Source organism: Hippocampus bargibanti, linkage group LG09 (genome assembly GCF_051943395.1).
Source record: "Hippocampus bargibanti isolate YZ-2025 linkage group LG09, ASM5194339v1, whole genome shotgun sequence".
Classification (NCBI taxonomy): domain Eukaryota; kingdom Metazoa; phylum Chordata; class Actinopteri; order Syngnathiformes; family Syngnathidae; genus Hippocampus; species Hippocampus bargibanti.
Genome location: NC_142742.1, coordinates 10212501 through 10232414, shown reverse-complemented (window position 1 = coordinate 10232414; position 19914 = coordinate 10212501). Strand labels below are relative to the sequence as shown.

The window sequence follows — 19914 nt, the reverse complement described above, 5'->3', positions numbered from 1 at the left end:
TGATGTTACCAGCTCGAACTCTGATTGGTTAAAGCAAAAGTTTCATCCACATTGAATTTTATGCTCCAGGGCCTGCAGAACTGATTGTGAAGGTGTTCAGGTAGATTTCTGAGCCTGGTAACTAATGATGGCCGAAATGTGACTGGTTAAATGCTTAATCGGCGCAACAGGGGAAAATTAATGAAAGGAAGCTGAAAGACAATTTGGAATTATTTAAGAAGCATTAATGGACAAAATCTAATTCACCTTAGTCTGTGATTCAGATATTTGTAGGATAGCAGAGAAGGCCTTGAGGCCCTGACAACTCACCACTGCTGCATATACACCTACATGGCCTACAAAATGAAGCTCGCCAACCAAGTAGACTGGGATGTGAAAAATCTTCTAGACTGTGATGTCGATGTTGTAACGTGATTCGACTGCGTGTGTGTTTCCGAGCTCGCCCCGGCCCATTCCAACCTCCTTCATGTCTGTCGGAAAGGCTCCCCTCATCTTCGACATGGCCCGAACGGGCGTCTTTCTTCCCGTGTCCCCCCCCCCCCCCGCCCCCTGCTTCGTGCGACCAAGTCCTTGCCGCTCTCCAGTCAAGCAAATGAAAACGAGAATGCCAGTGAGAACTCGAGCCCCCCCACCGTTTTTTTTCAGCACGACCACAGACACACGGGCCCCCCGCGCAACACAAATATAACGTGACACCCCGAGAGAAGGCGGAGGTTGTGGAGGGGAGAGTGGAAATGTACGCATGTCCAATATCCCCACTGTGCCATTGCCTTTGCTGTCGCCCCCACCCGCCGCCCGGCCCCCGCCCGCCTTCAGAAGGCCGGCGGCCATGCTTTGACGTCAACTTTGTGACACCCGATGACTCATGGCGGATACATTTGAAGACGGATGTGACCTCAATTTGCCGATTTATGTAATCACGCTTAGTCTAATCTCAACGTCGAGGCTTACTGAGACGTTGCACAGTATTTTGTTGGGGGGTTCAATGCAATAATAAAAATAAAATAAACACATTTGCAAAATATGAGTGACTATTATTATTTTAGAACTTACAGCGATTCCTATGCTTTTTGAGGGTCAATCTTGATTGGCGTCGGTATGGCATCCCCTTACATAAATCAAACCATAATATTAACTAATTCACTGCCATTCACAAATTTATTGGGGAGTTGAAAATATGACATCGAGTGCCATTCCCGAATATGTTCAGGGTTTGTTTTTTCATGCTTGGCTGCCAATAAAGCGCTTGTCAGCACTTGTTTATCAGCTTTATTCAATAAAGTAAACGTTTGAACGAAGATTTGGATTGGATTGGATTGGATTTGCCTTTATTAGTCTCAGATTTCAAAATCTTCGTTCGGTTTGGAAATTTTGGAATTTCGGTTAGTTTGGCAATTTGCATACTCGGCACGGCAGCCAATCAGAAGCCTGTTTCGTGCTTCCGGACTTTCCCGAGCGTTATAAGGTCGTGCATTTGCATATCATTTTCCAAAGTAGATGCACAGTACCTCAGCTCCAGAAGACAGATTCAAAAGAAGCTAACAATTTCTGACGCTACAAAACGGAAATGTACATTATCCCGTGCCTGTAAAGTGTGCTTGAGAGTTTTGAAAGGCGCTTCGAAATTAATGTATCATTATTATTAAAAGCATAGTGGAAAGAGGAGTTCACGTGGCTTGTAGCAGACGACGCAACGCTATCATTGCATTGTGCAACATGACGAACAGTGTATGGACAAATGACAACTGGAGCAAAATCATTAGTTAAAACAAATCCTTAATACAGTAAAGTCTCGTTATATCGCTATCGGTTATATCGATAGTACTGCTTATTACGATACTATTTCTATGAACACAAGGAGAAAATTTACATGCCGCAGGATCGGATATATCGATAGTCCGGTTATATCGATATTTTTTCCGACTCCCGAGAATATCAATATAACGAGACTTTACTGTACTTTGCAACAATGTTTTTTTGCGATTAGTCGTCTTATTGTGATTCAAGTTGTGAAAAATGGGGCAGGCAACTTTATGGCCGGGCAGGCCACTTTTCAGAGTTGTCTGGCCTGGTGTCCGGTAACTTTCTCCTGAGTTTCAGACACTGATATATATAAACCAAGATGTATGTATTGCATTGTATTTTGGACAGCCACCCTCAATTCAAGCTCATATAACTCCAAACTCATATAATTTAGGAATTAAGTGTTTTTTTATGATGAAAGAAGAGAGTATAAGGTTTCTTACGCTGCATAGAATTTTTATGTAGTTCTAAAACCCAATATTCTGAAGGTCCTGGAATTCAAGTGGCAATGACAAAAACCCTGGCACTGGAGTGGATACATTTTAGCACATGTCTGGCAGTGAATGAGTTAATAAGAGAAAAAATGAAAGTATATTTTACTCGAAAATATCTGCTGTCACGTTTAAAGTGTTTACATTTTCAACTGATGCCTAAAAGGTTGAAAAACGAGAAGATCTTAGATCGTATGGCAAAGCATGAGTGTGGTTGGGTGTTGAAAGGGGGATGAGATGTCGTATCGCTGCTTGTAAAATTCAGATCTGTGAAACAAGTAGAACATGAAATTCCACCTTCGTGAGTGTGTTTGTCGTTTTTACAGAGTGGGTCAGGCATCCATTTTCTATCGTCTTCAGCGAGGGTTCCTACATTTTGTGAAAATGCTTCCGCACTCACATTTGGAGACAAAAAAAAAATGAACACACACACCACACGCAAAAGATTCCTCCGCCCCCTTTTAACACCAGTCCTTAACAAACGTGAGAACTTTCAAAGTAAAAAAAAAGTCTTCATGTGACCTTGTGCGGCTGAAACATTCCGCGCACACATCGATGCGCTTTCTGCACCCCCCTCCCCAAAATAAAAATCCTCCTTCCCAACCCTCACAACATCCTTTCTATCTTTCAGGCTTATTAAGTTGCCTTATCAGAGGATACACTCACCCCTCCGAGGCCTGAAACACACACACACACACACACACACACACACACACACACACGCACACACACACACACACACACACACGCACACATGCACGCACACGCACGCACACACACGCACGCACACACACACACGCACGCACACGCACGCACGCACGCACCACACACGCACACACACACACACACACACACACACACACACACACACACACACACACACACACACACACACACACACACACACACGCACACACACACACACACACACACGCACACACACACACACACAGACACATGCAACATACAGTTTAGCTAGATAAAAACTATTGTTGGCACACACACACACACACACACACACACACACACACACACACACACACACACACACACACACACGCACGCACACGCGCACACACACACACGCACACACACACACACACACAGACACATGCAACATACAGTTTAGCTAGATAAAAACTATTGTTGGCACACACACACACACACACACACACACACACACACACACACACACACACACGCACGCACACGCACACACACACACACACACACACACAGACACATGCGACATACAGTTTAGCTAGATAAAAACTATTGTTGGCACACACACACACACACACACACACACACACACACACACACACACACACACACACACACACACACACACACACACACATACACATGCACACATGCATACACAAACCCACACATCCATGCAGGCACACGCACACACACACACACACACACACAAACACGCATACACAAAGAGAGACACACACTCACACACATACACAGACACACACAAAAGCACACACCACACACAAACACATGTACAACACACAGATAGACACACACACACACATATTCACAATTAGATGCACACAAACATACACCAATAAAGACACACACACAGACACAACATACAGGTTGGCTGGATAAAACCTATTGTTTGCGTACACACACACACACAAGAGTTGTCCATAAAGCACTGCCAGTATGGCCTCGATACTGGTGGAGGCAGTGCGTTGAAGGATGTCGGTGTGTGGAACACGATCCTGCCAGGTGATGCCAAGGATTCGTTGGAGGCACCTGATGTGGAATGCATCAAGGCGTCTCACATGGCGTCGATAGACGGTCCAGGCTTCTGCGCCATATAGCAGCGTGGACACACACACTGCTTGGTAGACTGCGACTTTTGTTGGAGTTCTTAAGTGGTTGTTTTCGAACACACGAGTACGCAATCTGCCAAAAGCTTTGGAGGCTTGATGGATGCGGGCCTGGACGTCATCTTCAATTAGACAGGAGGGTGTTAGAATGCTGCCGAGGTAGCTGAATTGTTGGACAACCTTGAGGGGTGTGCCACTGAGGGTGAACGCTGGGGTTGGAGAACTCTCTTTTGCCATGACCTCCGTTTTGGTTACATTGATCACGAGACCGAGTGATCGGTAGACGGAGGACATGGTATCAAGGGCATTTTGCATGGCAGCTGGGCTGTGGGCCAGCAGAGCACAATCATCTGCATACTGTAGCTCGTGGATGCCGCTGATCAGGGTCTTGGTCTTGGCCTGTAGGCGTCTGATGTTAAACAGGTTACCATCCAGGCGGAATTGGATTTGTACGCCGCCACCTTCCTGGATGGACTTATGGAAGAGGAGCGTAGCTGCCATCAGGAACAGGTTGAATATAGCAGGGGCCAGTACACAGCCCTGCTTCACCCCGACTTCCACAGGGAACGGGGAAGATTGCTGGCCACCAACAAGTACAGTTGCTTGCATGCCGCTGTGGAACTGTTTTAGGATGCCAAGAAATTTGGAGGGGACGCCAAATTTCTGCAGTATGGTCCAGAGAATGTCACGGTTAACTGTGTCAAATGCCTTTGTAAGGTCAATGAAGGTGATATAGAGGTCCTTATTTTGTTCCTTGCATTTCTCCTGAACTTGGCGCGCAGCGAAGATCATGTCCAGAGTGCTTCGATCCTTCCTGAAGCCGCATTGTGTCTCTGGGAGGATGTCTTCGGTAATGTGCGATGTAAGACGGAACAGCATTACTTTTGCAAGAATCTTGCCAGCAACAGAAAGTAGGGAGATGCCACGGCTGTTGCCACAGACTGACTTGTCCCCCTTCCTTTTGTAAATGGTGACAATGTTGCTGTCTTTCCATTCCTGAGGAAGTGTCCCGTTTTGCCAGATGTTGCAGATGAGGTGGTAAAGCTTCCGTGTCAGGAGATAACCGCCGCTCTTGAAGACCTCAGCTGGAAGTCCATCAGGGCCAGGGCTTTTGTTGTTTTTAAGGTTCCGGATTGCAGAGAGGACCTCTGTGAACTGAGGAGGTTCATCAAGGGAGGGAACTGTTGGAAGCTCTGGGAGGGAGTCAAGGACAGATGTGTCTGAAGGGTTTACTTGGTTGAGCAGGGAGTCAAAGTGCTCTGCCCAGCGCTCAAGTATTAGCTGTTTGTCCTTCAGTAGTACAGAACCGTCTGCAGATTTAACTGGGACAATGTGTTGTCTTCGTGGGCCGTGCAGGGATTTTACAGCATCATAGAAGGCGTGTGTGTTGTTGTTGTCTGCATGCCTCTGGATTTCTTGGGCCTTGCTGAGCCACCACTTGTTCTCCATCATCCTCAGCTGTTTCTGTGTTTCACCACGGATGGCCTTGTAGTGAGAGAGGAGAAGTGGAGAATGAGGGTTGGAGAGAAGTGTGGTATGGGCTTTGCGCTTGGCTTCCAGAAGCTCCTGTATGGCAGCTGAGCTGTTATCGAACCAGTCTTGATGACGTTTCTGAGTGAAGCCGATGGTCTCAGAGGCAGCTTGATGAATTGTTGTCCTCAATTTTTTCCACCTGCTTTCAACATCAAGGTCACCGTTACTGGTGTCGTTGTCCAGGCTGGCAAGTCCCTCTGCCAGCTTGTGGCGGTAGCTGGCTGCACATTCTGGGGACTCCAGGGCCCTGGTGTTAAGACGCCTTTGGGGCTGCTGTTTCTTATGAGGAGGTCGAATTCTCAGCTTGAGCCTGGACTTGATCAGTCGATGATCAGTCCAGCATTCAGCCCCACGCATGGCCCGCGTGATGCAGACATCATTTTGGTCTCGTTGCCTTGTGATGATGTAGTCCAGTAAGTGCCAATGTTTGGACCTGGGGTGCATCCATGATGTGATGTATTTCTTTTTCAGCTGAAAGATGGTGTTAGTTACAATCAACTGATGCTCAGAGCACAGAGTGAGGAGTCGGAGGCCATTGCTGTTTATTTTCCCCGTCCCGTGCCTTCCGATTACTTGTTTCCAGAGCCTGGCATCAGTACCTACTCGGGCATTGAAGTCACCCATCAGAACAAGTTTATCAGAGGCAGGGATTTTGGATATGGTAGCATCCAGGGACTCGTAGAAGGCATCTTTGGTGTTATCGTCAGCATCCAAGGTGGGAGCATAGGCGCTGATTAAAGTTGCGAAGCGACCTTTTACCAGGGGAATACGCCAGGTCATAAGCCGTTCAACGGAGACGCGCACACGATAAGGTGGTGATCCCAGTCGAGGCGCACACACACACACACACACACACACACACACACGTACGCACACACACACACACACACACACACACGTGTGCCAGCTTCATGCCACCACCCTGGCCTCCTCTGAATCAACCCTTCGCATCGCTCCTCTCAAGGGCCTGGAGGGTGAAATCGAGGGGTGAGGATGAGGATGAGTCAAAGGGAGGGAAGCGAGAAAAGGGGGTGCAACGCCAATGAGGTTGTTGGGGGGGGGGGGGTTGCTCTCCTCCTCTGCGCTTGGCTCCAGAAGCCTTTGATGTTCCGCAAATTTCAAATTTCATTATAGAAGAACCCTCTTCTCCCCTCCCCCCTCCCTTGAACTAGCTTCCCCACACCCCCTTTTCCATGCCGCCCACCCCCACCCAACCCCAATGCTGAAGTTAAGAAACTGAAAGCCCTGCAGAAGAGACTTTTCATATGGGTTAATTATTCATCGGGCTGGAAGATGGGATGAGCCAAAAGTATGTCTGTCTGCACACGTGTGTGCGTGTGTGTGTGTCTGGAATTTTTTCTCCGTGTTTGCCACGCCTGTCTTATCTGTGGCCTCACCCACCCGCTCTTGTCACCCCATCGAATGCACACTTGCTTTTAAACCCCTCTCCTGCTGAAATGAGCACATGGCCTTTTCGCTCTTCGCTTTCGAGTGCCATTTTGGAGACGGGCGGGAGGCGCCAATGCGGCAAGGCGACCATTTTGGTTGCGAGCGCCTCAGATTTGTGTTCCCGGCGGATTCTCCATCGAAAACTGTGGCGCCGCTGAAGACGCTGACAGATCGGCGTTGTCAGCAACGTCGTTGTCGATGGCATGAGAGAGATGGAGAGGCTGTCAGATGTTTGTAAATGTGTGTTTTGCGAGTCCAAAGTAGGTTAGAGATTCTCAGATGTCAACTGGTAAACTGACGAGATTATATGCTTCATATGAGTGGCCCTTTGTTGCAAATACGGTACACTTTATGAGCATTTCCGGTGTATAAGGTGCACAGCTAAAGTAGATATGAATCTCTGCGTCTGTGTCTTGTCATGTTATTTGTTATTTGTTTGTGTTTTTTTTTTAATTCAAGATGGGGCCGCGAGAGTGGCTGCCTTTCCAGCAGCTCCTGTATTTTGATTTACTACTTCTTTCTTTCCTTTCCTCTTCCTTTTATAACATTGCTGCTGTGAAATATAAATGTCTCCACTGCGAGAGAGGTACATCCAATCCAATCCAAGATCTTTATTACTTCTTTATTATTTAGCATTTTTTTTCAAGGTAACTGAGCCAAGTGTTTTTGTTATTCTCTAAAATGTGTTTGAAAACCCTTTTAGGGTCTTGTTTAAGTACCGTATTTTCTGGTGTATAAGGTGCAACGTAGTATAAGGCGCACCCCCAATCAATGGTGTATTTTCCATATATAAAGCCATATAAATCCATATATTGTTCTTAAAAATGGGCACAAGTACACTTCGTCTCCATTCTTCAGGCATCTGTTCACCATCTAAGATGTTGTTGAATAACCCAGTCAGGAACACCACCATAAGCCTCTTGCTCCGTCTTGGTCCACAACAGTCACGTCTTCTACTCTTTGTTCCTTCTCATTTTCCTCATTCATCAATTCTTCAAAGTACTCTTTCCATCTTGCCATCACACTACTGGAACCTGTTAATACATTGCCATCTCTATCCTTAATCACCCGAACCTGCTGCGGGTCCTTACCATCTTTGTCTCTCTGTCTCGCCAGCCAGTAAAGATCAGTCTCGCCTCCCTTGCTGTCCAGCCGAGCATACAAGTCATCATAAGCCTCTTGTTTGGCCTTTGCCACCTTTACTTTTACCGTGCGCTGCATCTCCTTGTACTGCTGTACTACTCTCGTCCATCCTCTCAGTGTCCCACTTCTTCTTTGCTAACCTCTTTCTTTGTATACACTCTTGCACCTCCCCATTCCACCACCAAGTCTCCTTATCTACCTTTCTCCCACTCGATACACCAAGTACTTTCCGACCTGTGTCTCTGATTATGTTCGCTGTAGTTTACCAGTCATCTGGAAGGACCTCTTGCCCACCCAGTGCTTGTCTTACCTCCTTCCTAAATGTTATGCAACACTCTTCCTTTTTCAGTTTCCGACACTGCTTATACACCGTAAAATATGGTAAATTAACCATTTCCAGTAAATTGATAAAATGATAAGCTGTTGTGAAATGATCGCGTCCACATTGCCGCTGCTTAAAGGACAACCGACGTCACTTTTTTTGTTTCCTAACTGACATCAGAAAAACGTTTTATAGCATCTAAAATACCCAAAACACGCAGTATAATATTTTTATTCAAATGCAAAACACCAATAAAAATGACTTAAAGTGTCAAAAATCTGCAAAAAATTGAGCTGCGAATTGGGCATTTTCAGTAAGTCCCGCTCCCAGTTCGGGACGTCACGCCAAGACGTCTTGCATTGCTGGAGAATCAAAACAATGGCTTCAGATTCGGAGAATATGCTTTCTTGTTACACATCCAGTTATGAATATGATTCAAATAGTTCTAAAGAGGAAAGCATACATGTTTGCATTCGATTAAAGAATTTATTCCGGGTCATCAATGTAGCGTCCCAGAAAAGAGGCAGAAAAAGGCGACCTCTTGTAGACATGACAGCGTATTGCGTTTCCACAGGCTGATAAATTCCTGATATGGAGCTTGGACGCCCTCTTCTGGCGCAACACGAGGTTTTCAGACCAAACAAGTATTGACGTGATGGAAGGATTTCTACAATGTGTCCTTTATTTCAGTCAGGGGCGTTCCTTCAGTGACATCACGTACGGACTCGTCACCAACTCAAAAACAAGACTTCCGGAATATTCAGCACGAGTCTTAAAATGTAAAATATAGCTATATGCGGTGGAATCTTTGTAAAATCCGCTCAGTAGAAGTCATTTGAAGCCATTTTACAAATTATGGACACAACTTGTCCGGAGACGTTGGTTGTCCTTTAAATGAAGTTGCACTTTGATTTGAATGTGTAGCTGCTTGCCTTCAGCACATTTTTCAGGTCTCGAATGTGCTTGTTGAGCTGCTTCACCTCATGTATGGAGTTGGCCTATTTGTTTGAATAACAATGGAGGGGAGATGGGGTGTGTGTGTGTGGGGGGGACTCAACCTCTCACTTGATGTCGCACGTTTAGTTAAGCAAAGCCACCTGTGTTCGGTTGATCACATCACCGTCCTCGTTCTTAACAGCCATCGGGCTGAGAGGACACAAGAGGGTTGCGTAGGTCATTGGAGTGGCACACGTCGGGTTCGTGCCCGCCCACCACACACTTCCCTTTTGTTCACTCCATCCATCTGTCCATCGCTCCATCTTTCCGTTGATCCTCCCATCAGCTTGCCATAAAAAAAAGTCATTCAGCCGCAATCAGTGTGGAGCGAATTACGACTGTCCTTTTTAACTTAGGGGTCAGCCGTCACAGGTCAAGGGCTGGAGGGTGAGGGTGGTGGGGGTGGGGGGTTACCATGACGACAACCTCCCAACCTTGGCCTTGGGCCGGGGTCGGAGGTGAGAGTGGGTTGGCAGCTGAGACCATGGCGGTGGGAGGTGATGGAAGACGAATAAATAGAGCAACGTAATGAGATCAGCCAGATATGGTAAACCCCCCCCTTAACACCACTGACAAACAGCTGACTGTGACCCATCCTCACACTCACCACATTTCGTGACCTCTATTACAGGGACAAAACGACAAAACAAGCCTAATGAGCAATAAACAAAAGCTGACAAACGTTTTACGTTCTGTCTTAAAAAAATAAATACATAAATAATAATATCAAAATAAAAATAAATATAAATAAGTATTAAAAATAATAACGAATATATAATAATAACTAATATATAATAACTAATAATAATAGTAATAATACTACTAGTATGAATAATAATAAATAATAATAATAATAATAATGTAGCTGTCAGTAGTTAGAGATATGGTAACCACCGTCAAAACGTGTCTGACCCCCTGCAGCATGTACCTTAACTTTGGACAGTGAGACCGCCGCTGTTCATAGGTAATCGGGACGGGGCCAAAATGTTGTGTAGCATTTCAGATTTTTCTTTTAAAGGACAACCGACGTCACTTTTTTGTTTCCTAACTGACATCAGAAAAACGTTTTATAGCATCTAAAATACCCCAAAAAAAACACGCAGTATGATTTTTTTTTCAAATGCAAAACACCAATAAAAAAGACTTAAAGTGTCCAAAATCTGCATAAAATTGAGCTGCGAATTGGGCATTTTCAGAAAGTCCCGTCCCAGTTCGTGACGTCACGCCAAGACGTCTTGCATTGCTGGAGAATCAAAACAATGGCTTCAGATTCGGAGAATATGCTTTCTTGTTACACATCCAGTTCTGAATATGATCCAAATAGTTCTGAAGAGGAAAGCATACATGTTTGCAATCGATGAAAGAATTTATTCCGTGCCATTTTGAGGCAACATTGGGGGTTAATGTCTCACCCAAAAAGAGGCAGAAAATGGCCACCGAGCTGTTGTGAGGAATGAATCAGCCCGTTTCCACAGGCTGGTAAATTCCTTCCATGGAGCTTGGACGCCCTCTTCTGGCTCTTTCTGGTGCAACATGAGGTTTTCAGACCAAACAAGCATTGACCTGATGGAAGGACTGCTACAATGTGTCCTTTTTTTCGGTCAGGTGCGTTCCTTCAGTGACGTCACATACGGACTCGTCACCAACTCAAAAACAAGACTTCCGGAATATTCAGCACGAGTCTTAAAACGTAAAATATAGCTATATGCGGTGGGATCTTTGGAAAATACGCTCAGTAGAAGTCATTTGAAGCCATTTTACAAATTATGGACACAACTTGTCCGGAGACGTCAGTTGTCCTTTAAAGTAGGTTTTTTAAAAAAATGTAATCCTTACTTACCATATTTTCCGGCGTATAAGCTGCACCAGAGTATAAGGCGCACCCCAAATGAATGGTGTATTTTCAAACGTTATCCATATATAAGGCGCACCGGACTATAAGGCGCATCTTTAATGAATGATAAGTTTTCCAAATATCATATATAAATAGACAAAAAATGGCCAAACACAAGGCACACAACACTACAAGGCGCTACAGAAGAGGCTGGGGTTACGCACTACTTCTTCAACAGGGGGAAATGGAGTCGGAGAGCCTTATACACCAGAAAATACGGTAGATCATCTATCATGCAACATTTCTTTTTCAGACGTATCGCCCTGCGAGAGTGTAAAAAAAAATTCAATGGTATCCCTCCCAGAAATCTTGGGACGGATACCATTTAAAATCAATCGCAGTCCTTCTGTGAGACAGCTCAGTAATCTACGAACCCTTGGAAATGGAGGGAGGGACGGAGGGGGAGGGAATCAGCAAAAAGACCATTGACACAGCCATTTACCCGGTCAAATGGAAAAAAAAGAATCATCGAAAATCAATAGGTTAAAACCAAATAGTGACATGTGGAAGTCTGCAAACAAACGGCTAAAAGAAAAAAAATGACCAGCAAATCTGTTGAAAAGAAATTGAAGCTAACTAATTTAATCTTAACAGATACAGGGTTTGCGGTTTCCGGAGACTTTTAGCCGTGACAAAAGATTCAAGAACAGGCACCTTGTGGGTTTGATGTCAGGGGCGGCTGAGTGGCAACCTTATCAAATACAGTAAAGTCTCGTTATATCGATATCGGATATATCGATAGTCCCGGTTATATCGATACTATTTCTATGCACGCACAGAGAAAATTACATGCAAACAGGGTCGGATATATCGATAGTCCCGGTTATATCGATATTTTTTCGGACTCCCTTGAATATCGATATAACGAGACTTTACTGTACTTTGATTAATCATTTAATTAATGAAATGATTTGATTGATATTTTGTGTTGTCATATTATTTGTTATTTAGTTTTTTTTGTTCTTTTGACTTTTCAAGCTGGCGCTGCGTGATTGGCTGCCTTTCCAGCAGCTCCTGTATTTTGTTTTTCTACTTCTTTCTTTCCTTTCATAACTTTGCTGCTGTGAAATGTAAATTTCTCCACTGCGAGACTAATAAAGGCTAATCCAATTCAATCCAAATATGCGATGCGGAGAAAGGTGCAAAGTTTGTTTTGCCCACATTCCTTCTGGTAGGCCACTTTACTGTTCAATGCAAGCTCCTGCTGGCTATCGCCGGACGTGTAAATGGCCGAACGGTACTGAGTCCCGATGTTGGTGTGTTGCTTCATACCTGCGTACAAGGATCCATAAAAGTGAGCATGAGTCCCATAATCATCGCAAATATACAGTATTTTCCCCCATTTGGATCTAAAAGCCTGCCCCCCCTCCTCCCATTTATGTCATCATCCCGCATCTTGAATTCGCCGAGCCAAATGTATTTAAGCGATCGCTTGCAGTGTCTGCGGCATGCCGGTGTAGGTGGGTGCGCGTTCATTTTCTTTGTCGTCGATGCGCGTCAACATTTTCATCAGCTTTACATCAGTTTTTTTTTTTGGGGGGGAGGACCAAAGCAAAGTTTGCGTGGCTGAGGAGGCCAAAGAGCTGCCATGACTTGAGCGTTCTTCACTGAGCAGTTTTGACGTCCGTGAAAGCCTTCGCGCTTTATTTCTCACTCTTGATTCTCCCCCATATCATTCTTTTCTTCACGCGTCCTTCCTGTCTACACTGTTGTTGGGTCTTGCAACACAGCAGTCAAAATATATTAAAACCGAGAAGAATCACAGGATTGGGAAACTTGGCTCACCATACCAATCATATCCCAATGTTTCGCCCAGCATACATAGCAACAGCGTCATGATAACGTACAAGCGAACAATTTTACGACAGAATGAACCTCCATTTCCTGTTGCGATACTTGGCCCACGATGGCGATGGCTGGGGGCGGTATAAAATATGACATTATTTAAGATCAGTGATATTAGTGTTTTTTTTTCTTTTTTTTGTTTAAACTGAACATAAAGAATATACACCTGTACGTATTGTTATACTGTCTGTCTCTTGTGACATTCATATTCAAATATCCATTGCTTAAAGACAGGATTGGATGAGATTGGATTAGCCTTTATTAGTCTCACAGTGGAGGAATTTACATTTCACAGCACCAAAGTTATGGAACGAAGAGGAAAGGAAGATGTCAAAAAACAAAATACGAGAGCTGCTGTAGAGGCAGCCACTTTCGTGGCACCATGTTGAAGTAAAAAGAGGAACAATAACAAAATATCATGACAATACAAATACACAGTCATTCAATCTGAAACTCTTTCTGCACCCTCTTGACAAACTTTCAAAACTTAGCTTTTAGCAGACACGCACATTCCACCATGATGTCTCTGATCCAATGGTGAAAAGGAGACTTTCATCCTCTTCTCTTTCATCTAGAACTGCTTCATGTAATTAAGTGTTTGTCTTGTACTCAAACATCATCGAGGACATGGGGAAAATCATTGAGATTGCACAAGTGTCTATGTTTTTATGTTCCGGTTGTGTTTATTATTTTGCTTTGTGTTGACTATTTTGCGAGGCACTTTGTTACAGCTGCAGCTGTTGAGAAAGTGCTATAGAAATTCAGATGTACTGTATTGTACTTATAAGTAGCGGTGCGTACCACTGACAGTAACAATCATACAACATACCCAACGCACAGACAGTTATGTGTCACCTAATCAGGCCCCGCTGCTGAAAGGTATTTATAAAACAAATAGATATGACAGGATGTATTTTCTGGCCAGTTTATGCTGGCACATGTTTTGTGTGCAATGTTTAAACAGTGACTTTGACTAAGTTTGTGTTCAAAGCAAACCCAATGGAGGTGACGTGGACTGCTCTCTTACAATGTGATTCTTTCAAATTATTACTATTTTTTTGTGTGTGTGGGTTCAACAGTCAAAACCAGAATTCAAAAAGCCTTTTTTCGACTTGAATCAATCATCAGCGCAGTTACCCTCCCAATGAAAGCAGCTCACTGTTAGCTCCACCCACTCCCAGCGCCAGCCTTGCTTTTGATTATTCCAACTGTAGAATCAATCCCAAAAGATTTGAGTCCTCAAAGAAACACAACGGCAACAAACACAAGCACACTCCACATCCCCCCCAAAAAAACCAATTTAGCCGTCTCTCATGCGCTTTCTCCATTTTTAACAGCCCCCTTCGTTATTTTCTCCATCCGTCAAAGGCAACAGTAATTATTAATGAGAGCCTCCCTGTTCACTTTGCATTATGCATGAGAGAGCCTTGCTTCTTGAAGGCAAGGAGTAATGCGGGGGCTGGACCCAAAAGGGGAGGGGTTTCCCGGGGTCACACGTGCCCACTCGCACAAACGGCGCCGCCTCGCGGGGGGTCGCTGACCTACACCCCGTGAAAATATTCATTAACCACCCCCTGCCAAAGAGGAGCAACGGCGGAGGCGAAAACAAGAATGGCCCCCTTTTAAACGGTTGACAGACAAACGGAATGGGGAATCAGACAGACGTCTCCGCGTTTAAACCTGCTGGGATTGGTAGCGGCGGCTCAGCAAGATGCTTCTCATTGTTTATCATCATCCTTCACTCTTTCCTTCAGGGGATTTCTAATCTTTCCTTTCCACCACAACCCGTCTTTCGCTCATTTCCTGCTGACACTTTAAAGCATGTGCGCGGTTGAACCGCACCCTCCACCCCCCCAAAAAAATTCATAAATAACAAGCGGAAGGGGGATCAAGTGCGAGGCCGTCTTGTTGATGCACTGGTAGGGTGCACCTTTCTTCCGCTGTGACCCTCTTTTATTCCACCCGTACCTCTGATGTATCTTTACGTAACGAGCCTTCATCCGCTAACAAGTGCCGGTGCGGGGATTTAGCCTCATCTCGCCACGCACTGTCCCTGCGGCCTCCTTCCGCCTCTGGATTTCCAAGAGGCCCATGCATGAGCTTGCACGGATGTAGAACACGGAAAGACATCAAATGAGGCAAATAAAAAAAAAAAAAAAATGCGAAAAGCGGCCCCTTACGTAATGGCCGCAAAGAGAAGTTAGAGGTGGTCATGTTCAGTTTGGTTCCTTTCCACCGTGGGGAGCACATGTGGAATGCCGATAGAGCTGGGTCACTGAGAGTATCTCCCACTTGTGTTCATATTCGGCCACAACCAAGCACCCATTTTCTCAAAGTTTGTTTCAAGGCTATTAACTCATTCACTGCCAGACATGTGCAAAACTGTATCCACTCTAGTGCCAGGGTTTTTGTCATTGTCACTCGAATTCCAGGACCCACAGAATATTGAGTTTTAGGACCATATCAATATTCAATGCAGCGTTAGAATCCTTAGACTCTCTTCTTTCATCAGAAAAAAGAGTTAATTCCTAAATTATATGGGTCTCGAGTTAAATGAGCTTGACATTAGGGAGGCAGTTCAAAATCCAATGCATTAGAGACGCTTAGGAACCTAGCCCCACCTTAGGAACGAGAATGTTCCGAACGGTTGTTCGTAAGGTGAATTAGTTCGTAAGTAGCTTTAGTGCTATACATTGTATGACATTTATATTTTTAAGGATTATATAAGCATGTTTAATATTTATATAAGTATGTTTAAGTAATCTGTATTGGTTTGTACTAAAAAATAAACATTTAATAAAATATATGCTTTCTAAACAAATGTACATGTACAACTTGAGAGAATACTACATACAGTTTGTTACTACAAGAATGCATGTATGTACTGTTGTTCATAACTTGAATGTTCGTCAGACAGCAGTTGAAGCTGTAACAAAGCATTGAAATGGAAAAAAATGAAATGATGCCCCTTGCGGAAAAGAAAAATTATTGCCACAGGCCATGGCCAGCGCTTTATTTGCAGCCAAGCATGAAAAAAAACAAACCCAAACAAATTCGGGAATGGCGCTAAACATCAATGTTTGATTCCCAAATAAATATGTGAATGGCAGTGAATGAGTTAAAAACATTGAAAGCAGTCGTCAAAACACACCTTTTCATCAAGGCTTTCACTTAATACAGTAATCCCTCATTTTGTTGCGGTTAATGGGGCATTCGGCATTCAGGTTGAAGTTATGATGACCCTTTTTTTCCTAGGGGGTGTTTCATTAAAGAAATGTTGATCCGAACATTTTTTGCCCGACTTTTTTTAGTGCCATTACAGATATTTATGGTTCCTATATAATTGCCGAAACGACAACTGTAATAGCTGTGCTAAGCCAGCACCATACTCAATATATCTTAAAGGACAAAGAAAACAATTTTTTTGTTTCCTAACATCAGAAAAAACGTTTTATACCATCTAAAATACCCAAAACACGCAGGCTGATATTTTTAGTCAAATGCAAATGATTTAGTGTCCAAAAACACCCACAAATGAGCTCGAAATGGAAAGTCCCACCCCCAGTTTGTGACGTTGTCTTGCCTTGCTCAAGAAACAAAACAATGGGCCCACAAAGTTCACATTCGGAGAAGATGCTTTCTTGTTCCTCATCCAGTTATGAATATAATTGAAATAGTTCTGAAGAGGAAAGCATAAACGTTTGCAATCGATTAAAGGAGTCTTCCCATTTCAATTCGAGCCGTCAATGACACCAATGTAGAGTCCCAGAAAATGTACAAGACAGCGCCCAAGCTCCATTGGAAATGGGCTGATTTGTCTGCTGGGAATTTGTGTCAGCGAGTATCAAATAGTAGTCTTGGTGCAACACGCAAAGATTCTCCATCGCGTTATGTGTTTTCCTTCCAATTTCGCCATCAACACGAAGTTTTCAGAGCAAACAAAGTACCCAAAATGCATTGTGTGTCGCTTTCTCGGTCAGTGACGATACCTACCGTGATGTCACGGTAGGTATCGTCACCAACTCAAAAACAAGACTTCCTGATGAGGTTAAAATCTAAGCGAAAGAACATAGATGGTTTGAAAGGGGAGCAAAAGAAGAGATTTTCATAAAACAGCTAAATCCTTCACTAAACCGACATGGTGGTGTGAGGTTCAATTTGGATCGTTCGTACACCAGCTTGCCTAGGCAACATAGGATTAATAATGCTGAGGAGGTGATACCAGATCAAATAGGGCAATATATATACAATATATATACAGTAAAGTCTCGTTATATCGATATCGGATATATCGATAGTCCCGGTTATATCGATACTATTTCTATGCACGCACGGAGAAAATTACATGCAAACTGGGTCGGATATATTGATAGTCCCGGTTATATCGATATTTTTTCGGACTCCCTTGAATATCGATATAACGAGACTTTACTGTATATATATATATATAGGGCCAAAACTACCAGTAAGACTTTAGTTCGCTGAAGAAGCATCTTCGATAAGAAGCGAAACGTCCGACACCTTTAAAGAAGTACAGATGACGGCTGAAGAAACCTTTTCATCGAAAGACTTCCTGAATATTCAGCGCGAGTCTTAAAACGTAAAATATAGCTATATGCGGTTGATACTTTGCAAAATACGCTCAGTATAAGTCATTTGAAGTGATTTTACAAATTATGGACACAACTGGTCCGGAGGCGTCGGTTGTCCTTTAAAGTAGGAAATGGGTTAGAAGTCAATGTGATCAGTCACCCATGGTGCCTAACAGGTGCATCCCAGGAAACAGGAAGTACCATTTATGAGATAAATACATTTTAGACGAAAACACAACAGCAAAACGAAGCCCGGTGGAAAAATGTTAGATCAAAGTCACATTTGGTGCCGTAACGAGAGTCCCAACCAGGCCCTGGAAGAGATCAATGCTTGTTGGAGCATATTTTAACTTTCCGATCCACTGTTAGCATTGGGGGTAGTAAAAAAACAGATAAAGTAGGTGTAAAGGGTACCATTTCATTATTATTGAGCATTTAACTGTTTTTTTTTTCAAGATAACTGAGCCAATTTTTCTTTTTTATTCCCTAAAATTTGTTTGAAAAACCTTTTGGGGTCTTGTTTAGGTATCACATTTTCCGGCCCCAATGAATGGTGTATTCTCAAACTTTGTGTACATATAAGGCGCACCGGACTATAAGGCGCACATTCAATGAATGTGTTTCAATTAAAAAAATCCAAATATAATATATGAATAAATATAATATCAACGTTTTCCAAATATAAGGCACACCAGACTGTCAGGCACGACAGTAGAGGCTGGGGTTACACACGACTTCCACTCAATATGACTTGACATATAAGCTACAAGGTAATTGTTTTGAAAAAAATCAAGGTTTTTGGGTCTGCCTTATATACTGGAGAATACAATATCTGGTTGGAGTTTATCATCCCCGGATCCCCTTCTTCTTGAATATTTCCCTTCCACATTTAACTCATTCACTGCCATATGTGCAAAGATGTGTCCGTTGCAGTGCCAGGGTTTTTGTCATTGTCACTCGAATTCCAGGGCCCACAGAATATTGAGTTTTAGGACTACAAAACATTCAATGCAGCGTAAGAAACCTTAGACTCTCTTTCGATGAGAAGGTTTCTTCAGCTGTCATCTGTACAAAAGTGAAGGTTTCGGACGTTTCGCCTCCTATCCAAGAGGCTTCGTCAGCGAACTAAAGTCTGACTGGTCGTATCGGCCCCATTTATATATCCCTAATGTCCAGACATGGTGGCGCCGGACACAGCTATGATAGGTCCCTACTCTCAGGTTGGGAGGGGTGGGGGACCCCTCCCTGTGGCCCCACTGATTGTTCATCGATGGACCACTCCTGTACGACTGAGAGCTTACACAGACGTATTGCTGCCAACTTTGGGAGAGACATCCTTAGACTCTCTTCTTTCATTAGAAAAAAAAGGTCTGGAGTTATATGAGCTAGAAATGAGGGCGGCTGTCAAAAATACTATGCAATACATACATATTGGTTTATATAGCGCTTTAACAACAACTGAAGCTGTAACAGAGCACTAAGACGGGAAAAAGGGAAATGCTGTGGAAGGGAAACATATTGGCAGAGGTCTGGCTAGTGCTTTATTGACACCCAAGCATGAAAAAACAAAACCTGAACACATTTGGGAATGGCGCTCTACGTCACATTTTCAATTCACGAATACATTCGTGAAGGGCAGTGAATGAGTGAAGATAACACACTTCTCGTTCCGTTTCCCTCCCGAGTTGCATACATGGCCAATAAATCTGATCCGAGAAAACTTCAAAATATGGCTGATGTGTAAATTTCATAAGACGGGCATGCCATGAAAGTGCTAAACACTTTGTGCTCGATTGTAAAACCTTTAGTAAACGACAGGAATGTGCATCTGATCTAATTGGGCTTACCCTCACCCCTACAATAAAAAAAATTGTGTACCTACATTAGCACCCCTCTCAATCGGCACTATCCCCATTTGCATGATGTTGTAAATGTACATGGACATTCATTTTGCATTCTTTGATGTGGTCCTCGCGTACTGCCCCTCCTCACTTTG

The 19914-nt window shown here is 43.7% G+C and overlaps 2 protein-coding genes across 2 annotated transcripts in view; one reads left to right on the top strand and one right to left on the bottom strand.

Annotated features, from left to right (window-relative positions):
- Window positions 1–19914, bottom strand: part of msrab (methionine sulfoxide reductase Ab) — a 67873-nt gene that overhangs the window by 8490 nt on the left and 39469 nt on the right. The window contains 1 exon segment of the mRNA XM_089004550.1: window positions 12649–12753. Coding sequence (XP_088860676.1) covers window positions 12649–12753 — 105 coding nt within the window.
- ctsl.1 (cathepsin L.1) overlaps window positions 3758–19914 on the top strand; it is a 113513-nt gene continuing 97356 nt past the window's right edge. The window contains exon 1 of the mRNA XM_089004549.1: window positions 3758–3772. The gene's annotated coding sequence lies outside the window, so the exon portion shown is untranslated. The remainder of the gene's footprint in view (window positions 3773–19914) is intronic.